This window comes from Littorina saxatilis, linkage group LG9 (assembly GCF_037325665.1).
Source record: "Littorina saxatilis isolate snail1 linkage group LG9, US_GU_Lsax_2.0, whole genome shotgun sequence".
NCBI classification, from domain to species: Eukaryota; Metazoa; Mollusca; class Gastropoda; order Littorinimorpha; family Littorinidae; genus Littorina; species Littorina saxatilis.
Window position 1 is genome coordinate 58,599,398 of NC_090253.1, and position 15,894 is coordinate 58,615,291.

Consider the following 15,894-nt stretch of genomic DNA (forward strand, 5'->3'; position numbering starts at 1 on the left):
TAATCTAATGTTGCAGGTCATTTTAAGTACCAGATGTTATACACTTAATTTGCCAACAACTGATATGCTTGGGTGCAAAATGATTTTAGATAATGTTGACTTGTCATTTTAGAATCTTATTTTATTGTATTGTAAGAGAATTTCAATGCAGTCTTTCGTGCTTTAACGATTGGGCTCACCATATCATATTTGGCCAGAGATTCACATGGGGTAAGGCTATCCCTCCAGTTGGACACACACCAAAGCTCAAGGCTAAATGCTCTTCGTGATACATGTACAAAGTTAATAATTGTAGCCTTCCCCCTACCCCCCGCGGGTTAGGGGGAGTCCCATATTGGTTGGGACTAGAAAGAATTTACCCGATGCTACCCAGCATGTCGTAAGAGGCGACTAACGGTTCTGTTTCTTCTCTTCTTTTGTCTTATTTCTGCCTTACCAGTCCTTTCACCTATATTTCCTTCCAAGAAAACTCTCCCTACTATTCCCTGCAGTTTTCCAATTCTTTTCTTGTTGTCTTATTTCTACCTGACTGGATCCATCACCTTTATTTCACTTACCAAAAGTCTTCTTTTCCACATCCTTATTTCTCTGCACCCCGCATGTCGTATGAGGCGACTAACGGATTCTGTTTCTCCTTTAACCCTTGTTAAGTGGTTCTTGTATAGAATATAGTCAATGTTTGTAAAGATTTTAGTCAAGCAGTATGTAAGAAATGTTTAGTCCTTTGTACTGGAAACTTGCATTCTCCCAGTAAGGTCATATATTGTACTACGTTGCAAGCCCCTGGAGCAATTTTTTGATTAGTGCTTTTGTGAACAAGAAACACTTAACAAGTGGCTCTATCCCATCTCCCCCCTTTCCCCTATCCCATCTCCCCCTTTCCCTCGTCGCGATATAACCTTCGTGGTTGAAAACGACGTTAAACACCAAATAAAGAAAAGAAAAGAAAGCCTTCCCCCTTGCTGATCAATCCACTCTTTTGTGTTCCACTTCTCACGTAATGGAAGCATGACATTAGCGCGTAGGCACAAACATGGTATTCTCTGGCGCTCAAATTCCCAACTGTGATTGCTGTGTGTACAGGTGAAAGCGAGTGAGTTGTACAAGTTCATCAGACGAACTCCCACAGCCGTCGCTCCTTTCACTGGAGACACGACCCCTCCCCCTGCCGCCTTCAGCCAGCCCGGGGCCAGTGACGACCTGAAGGCGGTGCTGAAAGACATTCGACGTCAGCTGCGGCAGCTATGGAGTTCCATGCTCGACGACAAAAGCCGTAAGCGAATCGTCAAGCGATTGTTTCTCAGGTGGCATCCGGACAAGAACCCAGACAAAAGGGAGTTTTGCACAAAAGTTGTGCAGGGAATACAGCATTACGTGTCACGTGGCAAGGGTCTCTTCAGCAGAGGAAACTTTCCAGGAAGCAGATTTAGACGAATGGATTTTAGGGATGGAGACTCTGGTGGAAGCAGCTTTGATGATTTCTTTACTCACCTGTCGTCACGAGCCCAGGCTCATTACATCTGGAGCGAAAGCTTCAGCTCTAACGACAGATACGAGAGGTACGACTTCTGGGAACCTTCTGCCAGTTCTTGTGCAAACCCCCAGCCCGAGGAGGGAGAGCGGTGGCTGCGACAGGCAGAGAAAGACGTGGAGGCGGCCAGAGAGACGCTGAAGAGGGAGACTGCCGGCTTCAACTGGGTCTGTTACATGACTCGTCAGGTAGGCTGTTACTTGCTGGCTTTTCCGCGGATAGTATTCTAATAACTGGAAGTTTGACAACAGAGATGGTATTTTGTCACAGTCATTTAATAAGATTTTGTTAGGATTATTTTTACTGTCAAGACTTTGTAATGTACGTTTTTCGGAATTAACTCTGTCAGGATTTTGAAATGTTGTGAAGAGTTAGGCTCCGCTTTTGTGTACCGCGATGTGTATGTTATACAGCGTCCGATCGATTTGACCTAATATAGACGTTGCCGGGAAGACGGCCGACAACTCAGCACGACGACATGTGACGGAGACCTTCTTTTTTTCCTCTCACACAGTCGGGACGGCGCCTTTGCGAGAGGTTGGATAACTAACGAAGGACATCCAATCAACAGGGCATTACAATAGTCTAAACGAGACAATATCTCTTACCAGTTCGGGGGTTTTAGGGCATATTTTACAGTGCTGTTGGTGCCTACTTGCCGAGTGGCTATCTGGGGTCATATTCTAAATGAAATATAGAAAGTTATATATCAAATGAAAGGAAAATGAATAAGCTTTTCATATTTGCAAAGAGAATTGTGCTATCTTTAAAGGTAAATTTTTTATGGGGGTGACAACATGATTTTTGTTGAAATTTGTACGCCCATTTTTTGGAACACGTGACAAACACACAGAAGAAATTTTTTTGTGTTCAGTTTATTTTAGATATGCTGCTAACTAGTCTGTTTGGGCATTCATTTTACATAACATAGCAAAGTTTTATAGAGTTTTGCTGATAAACAAAAAAGTTATTGTCACCTGAATACCCCCACCCAAATTTCAAAGTTGGACGTTTCATGCCTAAGGCCCCCCCCCAAAAAAAAATTCTGTTTACGGTATCCTGACTGACCCTATTTTTTCGCGCGACCCTAGACTTTTGTTTGGCATTTGGTAAAAAAAATTTGAAAAAAAAAAATTTGAAAAAAAGGGGCTTTGTTTTTTTGGCAAAATAACTTAAAAATATGTTTTAGGGAAAAAAAAATTAAAAAAAGTCCCGACCTACCGACCCTATTTTTTTGGCCTATGTTACCGTTAACAGACTTTTTTTTTTGTGTGCCTAATAATGCATTTCTATAACTAACATAACAAAAACCCAGCTTGTTTCAGTCATAAAGTGTGTCTTAAATATGAGTTTATCCACTGTCCGACCCATCCAATGTAAAAAAAAATTTTTTTTAAAATAAAAATTATGATTAGATAATTGGTCAGTGGAAAACTACAGGGGGGGGGCATCGTAAGCTTGCTTACGATGGGCAAGGGAGCGAACTGGTAAGAGATATGCAGGAAGTGACAAGGGTTTTTGTGGCTTCTTCAGTAAGAATACGCACATCCACTCTCCGCCCACTTCCCAATCATGGGCGTGGCACTGGTTTGCGTTAGAGGGGCGTCCCAGAGCAAAGGGTTGAAACTCCACGTGCTACACGAGTTTTATGCTTTCCATGCTTAAAGCTAGAGCAAACGTCCGTGGGTGTGTTTGTCTGGGGGGAGGGGGGGGCACACAACTTCTTTTTTCACACACACACACAAACACACACACACGCGCGCGCTCAAGCGTGCGCGCACTCACACATAAACACACACACTAACACACACACTCTCGCACACACACACACACACGCACACACACACACACACACACACACACACACACACACACACACATAATTATATACATAATATACCCAATATACCCAGCTCAGATACCGATGGGCTAGTGCAACAGCTGTTTTTCTATAATTAAGAAAAGCTTGTCACTGACTGTCACGTTTCAATGTATCACTCAAGGTGATTATGAACCGGTTAATTACTACTAATTAACTAACCACACCACGATCCACTCTCGCAGGCATACAATTAAATAGAGTCAACAAAAGTATAAGTTTCAGACGCCTGTTTATGTATAAACTCTCCACCTCCCTCGAGCCTTCACTCAAAATATGTTCCTTTTACGTTCTCAACACGTAAAAAACCAGTGTTCACTGACAAAATGCCAGTAGTATGTAGAAAATTATAGTAACACGCTGAACCCGTGTAAATACAGTCAAATGAGAATGTTCTGTTCGAAAAGCTCTAGTTCGTGCAGGTGTCACACACCCCACGTTGTCCCTACTCCAATGAAATCATAGATACGAAAAGACAACGGTGGTCAACGGGGTGCGTACGACATGGTGCACTTAGCTTTATCTCTGCTGCTGCTGCTTAGCCGGTATGCTGGTTAGTCGGTTCGCTGGTTAGCCGGTCCGCTGGTTAGCCGGTTCGCTGGTTAGCCGGTCCGCTGGTTAGCCGGTCTCCTGGTTAGCCGGTCTCCTGGTTAGCGTAGCCCCAACAGTTCCCGCCAGAGTCAGCCGTGCCGATGTTACGGGAACGTAACGAACGAACGAAACGAACGAAGGAACGAAGGCTGCAAACAGAAAGCATCGGTGCACTAAACATGTCAGCTACCCCTCACCCACCACCTTAAAACATGTCATCTTTAAATATCTCATCGAGCACGTGGGCCTGCACAAAACTGACTTTTTACAACAACAAAACAGCCATTTTCCGTCCTTCTCTCCCTATCTGCAAAAATCATATACAGATTAGTATTTTAGCGTCACAGAGAGTAAATTATGCGCTAACCTGGAAAGAACAACAGAGAGTATTTCATTCCACAACACAGACTCATCAACAGCGTTAAATAATGATTTATTACCTCAAAAGCCTATGATTGTAACTCTCAATGGAAGCAAAGTCCGCTTCCTCCCTGGAACAGTCTCTGTTCGTCAACAGTGACCCAAAACGTCCAGAACCCCTTGTCGAATCCTTATGCGAAAGCCATCGCCGACGAAGGAAATGTGACGACTTGTCCTCAGCAAAATAACGTGGCAGAGGAAAAGGAATAACTTGTGGAAGTTCCCCTAGAGTGCCGAATATAATACTCGGTGAAAAACCATCATACTCTAGTAACTGTGTGTTAGATCCTTCCCCTTCTGCCGCTGGGTGTCAAGTGTGTCGTCCTTGAGTCTCTGACAGACCACCTAGCCAAAAAACACGTGACTGACCTTGTCACCAAACCAGTCCAGCTATACACGATTCTGCCTCCCCAAGCAGGAAAAAGACACGAGAAACTCAATCCCTGCAAATCCCGTGCGCGCTGTCAGCAAAAAAAACCGTCAGCCCTATGACAGCAGAAACCCGCACTGTGAAGCTCGTGCGTTTCAAAACATCCGTGCTCGGGAGCACTGTCAGCAAAAACTGCTGTGTCCAATATCACACACAGGCGCTTTCTATCATACATTGACCCAGAACAGGCACTCCACTGAGTGACGCTTTCTTGGTCTCTGTCACCCGATCGTGACACACCTCCCCTCTTCAAGACGAAACCTCGGTTTCGCTCACAGTCACGTTCTCCTCTCCAGCCCGAGAGAGAAAGTCAGCTCCAACATTGTTGGCGCCCGGAATGACGCGTACCGTGAATTGGTACGGTTGGAGGATCAACGCCCAGCGCATAAGTCTGGCGTTCGCCAACCTTGCAACCTGAAGATATTGCAGAGGTTGATGGTCCGTCTCCAGACAGAAAGGTCGTCCGTACAGGTACGCTTCGAACTTCTGGATGCCCCAGACAATGGCGAGACACTCGCGTTCAACCGTTGCATACGCTGCCTCGGCCGAGGTCAGCTTACGGCTGGCGAAGCAAACAGGGTGCAAAAACCCCTCTGTCTCCTGAAGCAACACTGCCCCAAGTCCCTTTCCTGAAGCGTCTGTCCTCAGCACGAAGTCCTTGTTCAGGTCTGGTAGTCGGAGAATAGGCTGACTGGTGAGTCGCCTCTTCAGGGTGTTGAATGCGGAGCTGCATTCCTCAGTCCACACTACAACGGTCGGTTGTAGTTTCTTGGTAAGGTTGGTCAGTGGTAGTGCGATTTCGGCAAAGTGCGGGATGAAGCGTCTGTAGAAGCTGGCTAGGCCCAGGAAAGACCTGACTTCTTTCTTCGTGCGCGGTGGCTCCGCCTCCCGAATCTTCTGGATCTTGTCGTCCTCTGGAACGAGCAATCCCTCGCCGACAACATGACCCAGGAAAGACAATTCCCGAAATCCCAAGTAGCACTTGGACGGTTTAGCTCCCAGATTTCCGTCCTTCAACCTTCCGAACACGTCGCGCAGGGCGTCGAGATGTTCAGTCCATGTCTCTGTCGCGATCAGCACATCGTCGATGAAACTGCTGATGTCCTCGCGCTTCAATGGTTCCAAAAGTTTCCTCATCATGCGAGTGAAGACGGCACCTGCATTCTGTAGACCAAAAGGCATGACTGTCCACTGGAACTGGCCGAATGGAGTGGTAAAAGCAGTCTTTGGGCGGTCTTCCTCGGCAACTGGGATCTGCCAGTATCCCTTGGTGAGGTCCAGTTTGGAAAAGTACTTGGCCTTGGCCAAGTGACTGAAGAGGTAGTCCACATCAGGCATGGGTTCCGCGTCAAACGCCGTAATCTTGTTCAGCTTCCGGTAGTCGACACAGAACCTGACGCGTCCATCCTTCTTCTTTACAAGCACAATTGGTGAACTGTAGGGAGAGTTCGCTGGCTCGATGACGCCCAACTTCGTCATGTCGGCGATTTCCTTCCTGACCACCTCCTTCTGGGCATGAGGCATGGGATACTGCTTCGTCCTCACTGGCTGTTTCTCCAGCAAGTCGAAGGTAAACTCCTCTAGATGCGTCTGAAGTGGTATGTCTGTAAGGACCCGTGCTGCATCCTTCAGGATCTCTTGCAGGTCCGCCTGCTGGTCGTCCCCAAGATCAGGTGAGATGTGCACGTCCGTGAGATCCTCACTAGCCTCCAGCGGACAAACTGGTACCCGTCCTCCTCCCTGTTCTTCCGTTGTCTCGTCCATCACGACAGCAACTGCTTCTGTCACTTTGTCCTTTTCCCCGTAGGCAGTCCTCTCTATGTAGGCGCGCAGCAGGTTGGCGTGGTACAGGCGTGCTTTCCCGTTCATGACGATCCTGTAGTCGTTCTGGCCCACTTTCGCTGTCACCTCAAAAGGTCCTTGCCACTGCAGTTGTAGCTTGTTGTGTTTGACAGGTAGAAGTAGCAACACCCGTTCTCCAATCTTGAAGCTGCGCGGCCGTGCCTTGCGGTCGAATCCTCGCGCGTAACGCTGTGCTGCTCTTCCCAGGTTCTCTTGAGCCAGTTTGCAGGTCTCTTCAATCCTGTTCCTGAGTTCTACGATGTAGGTCGCCGTCGTCTGCACCTCCTCGTCAGCTTCTTCGTCCGTCCAAGCTTGACGCAGGATAGCCATGGGACCGCGTACCTGTCTGCCGTACAACAACTCAAATGGGGAAAAACCCAAGCTCTCCTGAGGAACCTCGCGGTATGCAAAAAGCAATGCTGGGATGTACCTGTCCCACGTGCGTGGTTTCTCCTGAGCTAGTTTCCTCAGCATGGTCTTCAAGGTGCCATTGAACCTTTCCACCAGTCCGTTGCACTGAGCATGGTAAGGAGTGGTGAAGTGCTGCTCCAGTGATAGCAGTCGTGCTGCCTCCGCCATCACTCCTCCCGTGAACTGCGTGCCTCTGTCGGTGAGTACCTCTGATGGAATTCCCAGCCGGGACCACATAGTAACCAGAGCCTCAGCTACTCGCGTGGCTTCAATCGATTTCAGAGGGATCGCCTCTGGGTATCGAGTAGCGTAGTCCACCATGGTCAAAATGTATCTGTTTCCGTCCTCAGACGCAGGCAAGATGGGCCCGATGATGTCCACTGCCACCCGACGAAAGGGTTCGTCGATGAGCGGCATCTTCTCTAAGGGGACCTTCCTCACCCTTCCTTTGGCAACCACCTTCTGGCACTTATCGCAGGACGCACAGAAACGTCGGACATCCGTGCAGATGCCTGGCCAGTAAAAGTGGCGCCAGACACGATCCGTGGTCTTCTTGGTACCAAGATGACCTCCCAGAATCGAGTCGTGTGCCGTTGCCATGACACCCTCGCGAAACTCGCGAGGCACGACAACCTGTTTGAATGCACCTTCCTTGTTGCTGAACTCACGGTAGAGCAACTTCTTGTCCCTGAGGAACCTTGACCTCCCATGCTTCCCGCTCAGCTTCACCTTCCCCGACTTCGCGTGCTCCCGAGGAGTAGCTAAGGTCGGGTCAGAATCCTGAGCCTTCGCGAGAAGCGCGGGGGTCACGTTCCCCAGGGCAGCTCGTGCAGCAGGTAGGGGTTTGAGAGGTTTGTCCTCTCGCTCCGCCTGTGCCCGCGTGAGCACTGAAATGACGTCGGGAGACCGATAAACGGGAACCTCCCTGGTGACGCCGTCCACAAACTGAACCCGGTTTCCAATGAGCAAGTCGCATGGAGGATCGTCCATGACGACGGCCACAATGGTCCCCGTGAACAACGGGGTTACGACCTTGATCACTGCCGTGTTCAAATCGTAAGCGTGAGATGCCTCGGCCATTCTCACCCTGATGCTGTCTCCTGTGTAGGCCATAGCTGGAACTAGACTCGCCCGAACCACTATCATGTCTGCTCCTGTGTCCCGCAGACCCTCGCCCTTCACTCCGTTAACGTAGACGTTGCAGTGGGGCTGGAAATGTTTCCTGGAGCACGGAACGCAGAGTTGTGGGATGGTGCATGAGCTCGTGACGTCCCTGAACTCCTCACTGCCAACAAAGTGAACGCCCTTCTGGTCAGCCTGTCTCTTGTGGCAGTCCTTCTTCACGTGGCCCCGCTTGTTGCAGTAGTAACACTGGATGTCAGATCTGGAACTCGATCCCTTGTGTCCCTGATCGTCCTTCCCGTCCTTGGGTCCTGAAGAACCCGAATTTCCCGTTTTTCCTGGCCGTGAGCCTGAAGATTTGCCGGAGATCGCCTGGGCGTCCTCGTGCACTCTGATCCAGTCGGCTGCCTCCTGAGTAGTCTTTGGCTGGTGCTCCTGCACGAAGGTCACCACCTCAGGTCGCAGGCTGGACATCAGTTGTTCCATGACTATGAGGTCGGCAAGGTCGTTGACGGTCCAGTCCTTTTCGGCCATCTCCACCCAGCGCCGCAGGTAGAGGTTAAGGCGTGCCACAAACTGATGACTCAGCTCGCCGCTCAGTCTCTTGCTGTTACGCAGACGTCGTCTGTAGGCTTCCGCAGTCAGGTTAAAGCGCTGGAGTAACGCCTTCTTAAGTGCCTGATAGTCTCTCGCCTCGTCGTCCTCCAAAGCGTTGTAGAGCTGCAATGCGCGTCCTTTCAAGCAGGTGCTAAGGCGGCTAGCCCACGTGGCCTCTTCCCACTTCTGGTCAGATGCAATGCGCTCAAACCGGCGTAAAAAGTCGTCGAGCTCGTCCTTGTCATCGTCGAACGTCGGCAGTCTCGTACGGTCGGCAACAAATGTCGGCGCGCTAGCCTGAGTAAGCGTACCCTTCTCGGCCTGTAGCCTAGCTAGTTCTAGCTGGTGTTCGCGATCCGCCTGCTCTTTCTCTTTCCGTTCCTGTCTGTCACGCTCGGCCTGTCGTTCCCTTTCTTGTCTGTCAAGTTCGTCTTTCTTTTCCTGTCTGTCTCGTTCGGCCTGTCGTTCCCTTTCTTGTCTGTCAAGTTCGTCCTTCTTGTCCTGTCTGTCACGTTCGTCTTTCCTTTCCTGTCTGTCTCGTTCAACCTGTCGTTCCCTTTCTTGTCTGTCAAGTTCGTCTTTCTTGTCCTGTCGGTCACGTTCTTCTTTTCTTGTCAGTCGCTCAAATTCTTCCTTGCGCTCTACTTCTAAGCGTTTTAGAACGCTTCGGGCTCTAACGCGTGCGTCTCGCTCAGTCGGTTGCTCGCTCCCAGGAGTCTCGAAAGTTATTCTCCTCGTAGGAGATCCCCCTGTAGCCATGGTTAGTTTTAGCAAAGCTTTATCGCAAAAGTAAGTCTAACGCAGCTATAGCTAGAACCCGCGGTGATGAAATGGATACAAAAATCCAGCAACCGGAAAATGCAGAAGAAAAATCCAAACGGTGTAGAACAAAACGCGTAGCCTACTTTATGGCTGCTTTTTGCGGTGAAACAAAGTGTTTCCCACAGCCGTGGCCTACTTTATCGGCTGCTTTTTGCGGTGAAACAGAGTGTCTCCCACAGCCTTGGTTAGGACAGAAGTCCTCGGACCCTTCCCCCCCAAAATTCCAACAAAGTCAAAATATGGAGAAAAATCCAAGTAAAACAAGACTATAGAAATGTAACCTGTTACAGAATGCGAAACAACAATGTAGAGAAAACTGAGTAAAACGAATAACGAATCCGCTAACCCCGCTCAGCTCTCTGCAACGGAAAACTCAACGTACAACAACAAAGATTCACAAACAAAGGAAAGGGAAGTAATCACAGTTAGCGCATACAATAACTCACAAATTACAATTTACATTTCCTGCAAGATGTGAATCGCTTAAGGTGTGGTATATGATCAAAACTATACAAAAAAGGGTAGCACCAAGCAGAAAATAAGTCGAGCACTGACGAGATTATCTGCTCTTAGTTATCCTTAATTGGTGGGTCTTTATCAGTTGGAAATTAACTGAGTAAATCCCGGCTTGGCCCCCACGTGTCACGTTTCAATATATCACTCAAGGTGATTATGAACCGGTTAATTACTACTAATTAACTAACCACACCACGATCCACTCTCGCAGGCATACAATTAAATAGAGTCAACAAAAGTATAAGTTTCAGACGCCCGTCTATGCACAAACTCTCCACCTCCCTCGAGCCTTCACTCAAAATATGTTCCTTTTACGTTCTCAACACGTAAAAAACCAGTGTTCACTGACAAAATGCCAGTAGTATGTAGAAAATTATAGTAACACGCTGAACCCGTGTAAATACAGTCAAATGAGAATGTTCTGTTCGAAAAGCTCTAGTTCGTGCAGGTGTCACACACCCCACGTTGTCCCTACTCCAATGAAATCATAGATACGAAAAGACAACGGTGGTCAACGGGGTGCGTACGACATGGTGCACTTAGCTTTATCTCTGCTGCTGCTGCTTAGCCGGTATGCTGGTTAGTCGGTTCGCTGGTTAGCCGGTCCGCTGGTTAGCCGGTTCGCTGGTTAGCCGGTCCGCTGGTTAGCCGGTCTCCTGGTTAGCCGGTCTCCTGGTTAGCGTAGCCCCAACAGTTCCCGCCAGAGTCAGCCGTGCCGATGTTACGGGAACGTAACGAACGAACGAAACGAACGAAGGAACGAAGGCTGCAAACAGAAAGCATCGGTGCACTAAACATGTCAGCTACCCCTCACCCACCACCTTAAAACATGTCATCTTTAAATATCTCATCGAGCACGTGGGCCTGCACAAAACTGACTTTTTACAACAACAAAACAGCCATTTTCCGTCCTTCTCTCCCTATCTGCAAAAATCATATACAGATTAGTATTTTAGCGTCACAGAGAGTAAATTATGCGCTAACCTGGAAAGAACAACAGAGAGTATTTCATTCCACAACACAGACTCATCAACAGCGTTAAATAATGATTTATTACCTCAAAAGCCTATGATTGTAACTCTCAATGGAAGCAAAGTCCGCTTCCTCCCTGGAACAGTCTCTGTTCGTCAACAGTGACCCAAAACGTCCAGAACCCCTTGTCGAATCCTTATGCGAAAGCCATCGCCGACGAAGGAAATGTGACGACTTGTCCTCAGCAAAATAACGTGGCAGAGGAAAAGGAATAACTTGTGGAAGTTCCCCTAGAGTGCCGAATATAATACTCGGTGAAAAACCATCATACTCTAGTAACTGTGTGTTAGATCCTTCCCCTTCTGCCGCTGGGTGTCAAGTGTGTCGTCCTTGAGTCTCTGACAGACCACCTAGCCAAAAAACACGTGACTGACCTTGTCACCAAACCAGTCCAGCTATACACGATTCTGCCTCCCCAAGCAGGAAAAAGACACGAGAAACTCAATCCCTGCAAATCCCGTGCGCGCTGTCAGCAAAAAAAACCGTCAGCCCTATGACAGCAGAAACCCGCACTGTGAAGCTCGTGCGTTTCAAAACATCCGTGCTCGGGAGCACTGTCAGCAAAAACTGCTGTGTCCAATATCACACACAGGCGCTTTCTATCATACATTGACCCAGAACAGGCACTCCACTGAGTGACGCTTTCTTGGTCTCTGTCACCCGATCGTGACACAGACCTTGAAGACCTAGGTGCAATACAAATAATTCATATAACTGAAATGCGTGTTCCCCACCACCCAAAACATGCCCCGTCGTATCAAAACCCTTCGTTCGGGCGTTCAGGAATTTTCTTCTTCTAGCCACTGGCGCCCGTTCTCCCCGCAAACGCGACTAGTGTGGGTACGCGCGATCACGCCGAACGACAACACACCTGTCTAGTTCTGTCCTCCTTGTCGGTCCCGTCTTCCCCGCAACGTCTATACTTTCGTTCGAAAATGTACGCATCGGAGTTCACGATTTCTTGCGGCAAGGATCGCTTGCACCGTGTGATAGCTCACATTGTGTTTTGCCTGAGGTCACGTGAAATACGCTTGAGGTCACGGGAGTAGTTTTTTGTTGTTTTGTTATATTTAGTCAAGTTTTGACTAAATATTTTAACATCGAGGGGGAATCGAAACGAGGGTCGTGGTGTATGTGCGTCTGTGTGTCTGTGTGTCTGTGTGTGTGTGTAGAGCGATTCAGACTAAACTACTGGACCGATCTTTATGAAATGTGACATGAGAGTTCCTGGGTATGAAATCCCCGAACGTTTTTTTCATTTTTTTGATAAATGTCTTTGATGACGTCATATCCGGCTTTTCGTGAAAGTTGAGGCGGCACTGTCACGCCCTCATTTTTCAACCAAATTGGTTGAAATTTTGGTCAAGTAATCTTCGACGAAGCCCGGACTTCGGTATTGCATTTCAGCTTGGTGGCTTAAAAATTAATTAATGACTTTGGTCATTAAAAATCTGAAAATTGTAAAAAAAAATAAAAATTTATAAAACGATCCAAATTTACGTTTATCTTATTCTCCATCATTTGCTGATTCCAAAAACATATAAATATGTTATATTCGGATTAAAAACAAGCTCTGAAAATTAAATATATAAAAATTATTATCAAAATTAAATTGTCCAAATCAATTTAAAAACACTTTCATCTTATTCCTTGTCGGTTCCTGATTCCAAAAACATATAGATATGATATGTTTGGATTAAAAACACGCTCAGAAAGTTAAAACAAAGAGAGGTACAGAAAAGCGTGCTATCCTTCTTAGCGCAACTACTACCCCGCTCTTCTTGTCAATTTCACTGCCTTTGCCATGAGCGGTGGACTGACGATGCTACGAGTATACGGTCTTGCTGAAAAATGGCATTGCGTTCAGTTTCATTCTGTGAGTTCGACAGCTACTTGACTAAATATTGTATTTTCGCCTTACGCGACTTGTTTTTTATTTGTGTGACCTCATTTACATGATACACAGACGTGTGGTTTGAACGATATTGTTATCTAATGAGTGTTTTTCTCTCACGTATGTAGGATAAATCTAAATTCATTAATATTCATTTTTCCTATCACATTTAAATAATTGAGAAATGTACACATGTCACGTGTTAGAGTATCCTTGTCTCGAACGTCAACAAACACATCTGTTTCATTCAACATAATTGGCATGTTGCACCGAGTGTAAAACAGGAGCTCAACATGCTTCCACGGACGATTGATCTTACCACAATGGAAGAGGTCGCGGGAGTTTGGTGAAACACGCGTACACCAGCGATCACTGTAGGCCATCGCCAGTGAATCGTGACTCCGATGTGCAGATTTTCAAAAGAATAAGGCATCATATACTGTGCGGACACTGCATAGCACTCGCATCGGAGTCAGTGTGTTGCTGCGATTGCTGGTCGTCCACCTGTTGCGTAACATCAAAGCGGGGAGCAAACCTTCCAAAACGTTTAGACAGAGTTATTTCTAAACATCGTCTGTTACAGTCACCAAATTTATGATAACAAACAGGTTTTGACTGTGGCATTTTCCTGATCTTTTACACCGGTTATCTGTGTCACAAATCCATGGATCAAACTTAGGTGAATGGCCAGAGCATTTTCAAATGTTTCACACACACACACACACACACACACACACACACACACACACACAGTCACACACACACACACACTCTCACACACACACACACACACACACACATGCAAACACACACACACACACACACACACACACACACACACACACACACGCTTGTAAGTAAGAAGAGAACAATTGGTTTTGCTTCTGGTATTTAAGGTTTCTGCAAAAAGAAGACCTCGGATACCACATCTTTTAGTGTTTGTTTGTTTGTTGTCCAAATAAAGTTCTACTGTATTTACAAATAGAGTGCGTATATGCGTGTGTCTGCCACGAGAGAGAGAGGTTAATTCTCTCTCTCTCTTTCTCTCTCTCTCTCTCTCTCTCTCTCTCTCTCTCTCTCTCTCTCTCTCTCTCTCTCTCTCAGTTTGTGTGAGTTTGTGTGTGTGTGTGTGTGATGACAGTTGTCGTAATGCCACGCCAATATACCTTGCTATTTTAGGCTACAGAGAAAGCGTTGAAAGGTGTGCTGTACTGCCGAGATGCAAGCCATGACATACAATGCAGTCAGAGCATTTGCGCCATCGCCAGCCGGGTGCAGGATGATACCATACTGGCCCTTGTTTCCACTTTGGATAATGTCGTTGGCGTTCATACACGTATGATGTACCCTGGACTTGGCAGTGACTACCCCAAAATCCCCTTTGAAGTGTACAGCAGAAAGGAGGCAATGGAGAGCTGCGAATGTGCTGAAAAAGTTGTGCTCAGAGCACGGATACTAGTGAGTTCTATAGCGTGTGTAAAAGTGTGTGTGTGTGTTAATGTGACAGGGTCGGTACATTTTGATGTTTGGACATGCGGTTATGACACAATATAGCTATTCTGTTGAACACGTGGGGGAATTCGGGGGCTGTGATTGGATGGTCTCTTCCGATCATCAAAGCATAATGCTACGGAAGTCGGCCATTTTTATCAATATCCAAAAGCATATTGTCAATAACAAAGACGCATGGTTCCGGTTTACCCATCTGTACCACGCGGCGATGTTTCTATCGACAACAGCATACACTGACAACTTGAAATTCTTCTCGGGAATGTTTTTCAGCTTTACAAATGTGATAGCATACCCTTTTCTGCTAACTTTCCGATGAAACAGGACTAAACCAATTATTTTCTGTCCCTAAACACCACAAAATGCCCAAAGTCGAAAGATGTAGTACAAACAGGGGAGTAAAACGGAACAGCCGTTTTTGTGTGCCTGTGTGAGCTGTTCTCTTCTCTATGGCAATCCGAATGGTGCAAATGTCCCTTCTAGCTCTTGATGTCTAAATAACGCATTATTTAGCTAAATAACGCGTTACTTAGCTAAACAATGCTTTATTTAACTATATCATGCATTATTTAGCTAAATAATGCATTGTTTAACTTAAACAATGCATTATTTACAGATACAGAAAAAAGAGAGCACAAAGCATTAAACAATGCATTGTTTAGCATAAATAATAGATTGTGTCTGTAAATAACCCATTATTTATAAATAATTACGCGTTTTCTCTAAACAATATATTATATGTAAATAAAGTGTTATTTAGATAAATAAAATATTATTTAAATAAATAAAATATTATTTAGATAAATAAAATATTATTTGGATAAATAAAATATTGTATGTAAATAAAATATTATTTAGATAAATAAAATATTATTTAGATAAATAAAATATTATTTAGATAAATAATTTATTATTTACTGTTTTTGCCTTAAAATAGTATTATTACGCTAAATAATGCTTTATATAGCTATATAATAGGTTTCCGCTATATAATTCATGATTTGGTAAATAATACATTATATACCGTAATTAAAATATTATTTACCGTAAACAATATATTCATTGTTTAGCGCAGTGCATCGAAGCCGATATTTCTCTTGTTGTTTTTTACCACGTGTTTCCGTGGATCCACTAGAGCTCTGTTGATTCTCAAACTGACCAATCAGACAACTAGCATCTGTACACTAAACTTAAGTAGATGTGCAACGCCAAGGCACTGCATACCCCAGCGAAAGACAAACCTCTCTCTCTCTCTCTCTCTCTCTCTCTCTCTCTCTCTCTCTCTCTCTCTCTCTCTT

At 46.1% G+C, this 15,894-nt stretch overlaps 1 protein-coding gene across 2 annotated transcripts in view; it reads left to right on the plus strand.

Moving 5' to 3' along the window:
- The window catches only part of LOC138976613 (sacsin-like), a 30,293-nt gene that overhangs the window by 1,767 nt on the left and 12,632 nt on the right, over nucleotides 1–15,894 (plus strand). The window contains exons 2-3 of one of the 2 annotated variants that reach the window (XM_070349480.1): nucleotides 1,084–1,719; nucleotides 14,267–14,545. In XM_070349480.1, the coding sequence (XP_070205581.1) occupies nucleotides 1,084–1,719; nucleotides 14,267–14,545 (915 nt within the window). Of the gene's footprint in view, nucleotides 1–1,083; nucleotides 1,720–14,266; nucleotides 15,001–15,894 lie in introns of those variants that run through there. The other variant, XM_070349479.1, reaches the window with a different exon arrangement.